The following is a 4,673-nucleotide window of genomic DNA, read 5'->3' as shown; positions in this document are numbered from 1 at the left end:
TATGTGATTGCATGTATATTCACTCACATCATTGCAAATTCAAGAGCTTTAAACTATTGTGCAATAAAAAAAACTCATTTTATCTATATTATGTACTTCCTATTTTTGTCTTTGTGCATTTTAGGACCCAAAGTTCCAAAACATTATTTTAGAGATTTACTCATGTATTATGTGCCGAGACATGACTGTATGCATATGCAATCCACATATTATTACGAGTATTAACAGGCCAAAGTTTTATTTTCGCCCCGGGCCCCCGAAATCTCCCTGACAGTGGTATCCCCATTCCACCAGGATTCAAGTCCTGATGCTCGCATTATTGCTGGATTTATTTCAGGATTTCCGGCGATGCGCTTTCAGTGGGAGGGGATGTTCCCGTCGACGACGAAGTGCCTACGGTGACTTTGTAAATTTCAAGATGACACGGCGGCTCAGTCTATCAAAGGCGCTCATAGGGATAGGGTGTGCGTGCGTGCCTTCATAGGGGTGAGTGTATGCGTGTACTGATGTTCAAAAAATACAATTATTAATGCAAATATTATTATTACACATTGTCATGTATCCAAAACCAAAAGTCATCAATTTGTCGTCTACATAGCGGTATGGATTGGATTGGTTCTGCATCAGATCCCGAAGAAGCTTCTTTTTCTTTTGATTTGAACAGTGGAAATACCCGGGCTTCAATGTGGTCGTGTGGGCAGAATCACCGCATCGAAGCCCATAAAAGTTTTGCCTTTTAAATCCTGTCCGAAACCGACAGTCCGACCCGTCGACATACTCGAATAAACCGGGCCGGTCCAGGAGTGTCCAAGGGACTCGAATAAATCGGGCCGGTACAGGACTCTCCACGCAGAGTGGGCGGTATATAGGGACGGGACGCCTCATCGAGCCGCCACAAACGCCGCTCGCTCGTCCCCCCACCCTCCCTCTCTCTCTCTCTCGTCGGTGCGAGCGCAGCTGTCGACGACCCTCCTCCGACTCGTCGCTTCACAGGTGCGCGTCTCCTCCCCTCTAAAACCCTAACCCTTCTCCCCTCGCTTTACCAGATCTCGACGCGACCTTTTTGGATTCGACCCCGCGAATCTGCCGATTCCTACTCTCGATTTTGGATTCCAGGAAGTAGGAAAAATTAGATCCGTGTAGAGGATCTTGTCCCGACCTCGCGAATCCGCGTGCCGAACCACCCCCGTTCAATTTTCATCTCGTTGTAGGCCCTCGTTTTGGGTATGTAGCTGGGGGTATGATAATACCTTTGCGTCTGGTGGTGCAACCGTGGGGTAGAAAAATCGCGGGTTGAACCACCCCTCATCAATTTTCTCTTCTTTGCAACACAGAAATTCGATGGTTGGACATGAAACTAGTATGTATCAGTTGTGTTGCTAGTGATAACAACCATAATTTTGCTTTGCACGCAAACCTTGCCCGGCAGCTGTCTGGGAGGTGTCCCTTCTTTTGTACTAGCCAGCTCGCGGTGTAGGAGAGATATACCTTGCACACCAAGGTGCTGTAAGAGATAACTTCTCAATCACATAATAATTTTTATGTCAAAGCATATCATTTGGTCATGACTAATTTTATTGTATTATTAGGGGAAAAACTTGCAAAGTTTCAAATAATTCTCCGAGACTCCAACTACTGGACCAATCTTGTGGCTCGTTTCATATATGTGGCACTGGCTATGATAGTCTCTGAAATGCGAGACCAGAATTTTCACCCAGCATGACAGCAAATTATGTTATTTATATTATTATTTTGCTCCTTTGTGGGTTAAGCATGTACTCTGCTCTAATTATACATATATCAAAGTGCTCCACATCTTTGTACTATAGTATTCTGGATAGTAGTATATTTCCTGGACCTTTTTTCACCGATTTAATGATCTAAAATGGTGTGCAGATTAGGTTTTTAAATGGACGAAATAGAATTCTTTTTGGACGGATATAGCATGGGCTACCTGAGAAGGAAGTATTCATGTGCGACACAAAAAGTTGCTTTGTTTGTGCCTTTTGGTTTTGTGGGCTCTTCTGCAGTTGCAGGGACAGAGGCACTAAGCATCTTAGTTTGAAAATTTATCTTGTTTATCCAGTTGCAGGGTTTTGTTGTTTGCTTTTTACTATCTGAACGCAGTTCGGATTTTAGGCCAAATAATGGCTTCATTCGAAAAACATTGTAACCCTGTGTATGATTTATTTTGTATATCCTGCATGTTTCAATATTAACTGTTTTGAGTTAGGTCATAAGACGCAGTATGGATTAGTGTTGTCTTGCAAGAATGTGTGATTGTTATGCTTTGTACTGCAGGCCCTAGCTGCTCCTCCTTAGAAAATAATCTTTGATGCTCAATTGAAGTCCTTCCAAGTACTGGTTGCCAATCTGTAATGTTAAAGATAGTAAATAAAAGTATGGCGTGCTATTAGAGCTTCATCCACTTAGAAAAACATCTGAAACGCAGTTTCTGAAATAGATAGAACCTGTTAAGACTAGTTGTGCACAAGGCAGTTTTCTTCGGTGAGATTACATGGGTTAGAATCTGGCGTATACTCCCTCCATCCCATAATTTAAGACGTTCTTTCACACTACACTAGTGTCAAAAAACGTCTTACATTATGAGACAGAGGGAGTACAATTTTCCCTTCTGTTTCTCTTGCATCAACTAGCAGCTCTTGCAACATCAGAAATTTTGATCACTGTTTCGCGTCTACTTTTATTCCGTGTAAGTTTTGAAACAAATCATGGTTTAATTAGTTTTAGGTAGCAGTCTATGAAACATGTAGACATTAATTTAAAGGCTGATTATGCAAGGTGCTACTCTTTTGAAGACTGAGAGCCTTATGCATACCGGAGCACTGCTAACATGTGTTTTGATGACTAAATATTTGACTTTGCAGGCTTGTGGTCAGCTTGACTGATATCAAACAATGGCGGAACACTTGGCTTCGATATTTGGTACAGAGAAAGACAGGGTCAACTGTCCATTTTACTTCAAGATTGGAGCTTGTCGTCATGGCGATCGCTGCTCTCGCATCCATAACAGGCCAACCATATCACCTACTATTGTGCTCATGAACATGTATCAGCGCCCTGATATGATTACCCCTGGGGTTGATGCTCAAGGCCAGCCGATAGATCCTCGCAAGATGCAGGAGCATTTTGAAGATTTTTATGAGGATATCTTTGAGGAACTGAGCAAGTTTGGTGAGATTGAGACCCTCAACGTCTGTGACAACCTTTCTGATCACATGATAGGCAATGTGTATGTCCAGTTCAGAGAGGAAGATCAGGCAGCAGCAGCTCATACCGCCCTTCAGGGACGCTTTTACTCTGGTCGCCTAATAATTGTTGACTTCTCTCCTGTGACGGACTTCCGTGAAGCGACCTGCAGGCAGTATGAGGAGAACACCTGCACTCGTGGTGGGCACTGCAATTTCATGCATGTGAAGCAGATAGGTAAGGATCTCAGGAAGAAACTCTTTGGGCGCTATAGGAGATCGCAACGAGGAAGGAGCCGCAGCCCAAGCCCACACCATAGGAGAGAGCGTCATGACCGTGATGACTATCGTGGCCGTGATGATTTCCGTCGTGGTGGTGGCGGCGGCGGCGGTGGACGGAGGGGTGGGAGCAGTAGGCATGAAAGGCATGACGATGGGGGAAGGCGTAGGTATGGAGGCAGCCCTCCGAGGCGGGCAAGAAGCCCTGTGAGGGAGAACAGCGAGGAGCGCAGGGCCAAGATCGAACAGTGGAATCGTGAGAGGGAGGCGAAGTAAGGGTCGTCTGGGTGCGTCTTGTGCGGTTCTTCTATATATTGGATTTCGTTCTGTAGTTGCTACTATGCTTGATTTGCTTTTCTGTTCCTGTAATTTAGGTGACTTCACCCAGAGACTTTGAAATTGTCACTAGTGTGCTGCCGGAAACTTACATTTTAGCTACTTCGAACTTAATCCTACTAGTTGTTTCCCATTTTTCTGACGCTGGCTCTTCTAACTTTGCTGCCTGGAAGTGGTGCGAACGGTGCTCGTTGCACTTCGGTTCCTTTCTGTTTGATTGGAATGTCTTTGCTATCGGTACAGTATCATATAACACTGTTAGCCGTGGATGATGAGGATATTCTCTTCTCCACCTTGTGGGTGGGTGGATTCCACCTTAGACTGGGTCGTTCGTTTCCTGCGAGGCCACGGTTTGTCTCTCTTGATCGACGGCCATGTGCCATTGTAGCACACCAAGGCCGGCCAATATCTGAATTTCATCACTCTAAAAAGATTGGAGTGATTGACACTATGCACGAGCAAATGACTCCACAATAGTGTCGTGTGTTAACCTTATGTATAGTGTCTTGGATTTTATTTTATTTTTTGCGGGGAAAATTCAGGTATTCGCCCAATGGCAATTTAACAACGAAGCTCCCTCCGTTCCTAAATATAAGTTTTTTGTAGGGATTTGAATATGGACTACATATGAAGCAAAATGAGTGAATCTACCCTCTAAAATATGTTATATTCATCCGTATGTAATCTATATATTAAAATCTCTAAAAAAGACTTATATTTAGGAACGGAGGTAGTATTTCTACGGAAGTTACATGCATTCAAGAATCTGCTACCTTATGTTTCTTTTTTGAATTTTAAAATGTTTTATCTCACAAGCCGTTAATCCAAATAGTGATCCATCTTTCCTGA

The 4,673-nt window shown here is 43.7% G+C and overlaps 1 protein-coding gene across 2 annotated transcripts; it reads left to right on the top strand.

The window, feature by feature from the left end:
* The first annotated feature begins 758 nt into the window (after nucleotides 1–758).
* On the top strand, nucleotides 759–3,963 carry LOC123070314 (splicing factor U2af small subunit B). Of its 2 annotated transcripts, XM_044493456.1 has the most exons (3): nucleotides 893–993; nucleotides 1,897–1,973; nucleotides 2,889–3,963. In XM_044493456.1, exon 3 carries the CDS (start codon nucleotides 2,919–2,921, stop codon nucleotides 3,762–3,764), a length of 846 nt encoding a protein of 281 aa, XP_044349391.1. In that variant the 5' UTR covers nucleotides 893–993; nucleotides 1,897–1,973; nucleotides 2,889–2,918; the 3' UTR covers nucleotides 3,765–3,963. The 2 variants fall into 2 exon arrangements, with proteins under 2 accessions (XP_044349390.1, XP_044349391.1); XM_044493455.1 differs by lacking the exon at nucleotides 1,897–1,973 and having other exon boundaries at nucleotides 759–993.
* The last annotated feature ends 710 nt before the right edge of the window (nucleotides 3,964–4,673 follow it).

Source organism: Triticum aestivum, chromosome 3B (genome assembly GCF_018294505.1).
Source record: "Triticum aestivum cultivar Chinese Spring chromosome 3B, IWGSC CS RefSeq v2.1, whole genome shotgun sequence".
Lineage (NCBI taxonomy): Eukaryota > Viridiplantae > Streptophyta > Magnoliopsida > Poales > Poaceae > Triticum > Triticum aestivum.
The sequence above is the reverse complement of the archived record's forward strand: the minus strand, read 5'-3'. Positions and strand labels throughout refer to the sequence as shown.

What these genes read in the sequence shown, in the direction of transcription:
- LOC123070314 (XM_044493455.1), top strand. Translation starts at nt 2,919, where the DNA reads ATGGCGGAACACTTGGCTTCGATATTTGGTACAGAGAAAGACAGGGTC.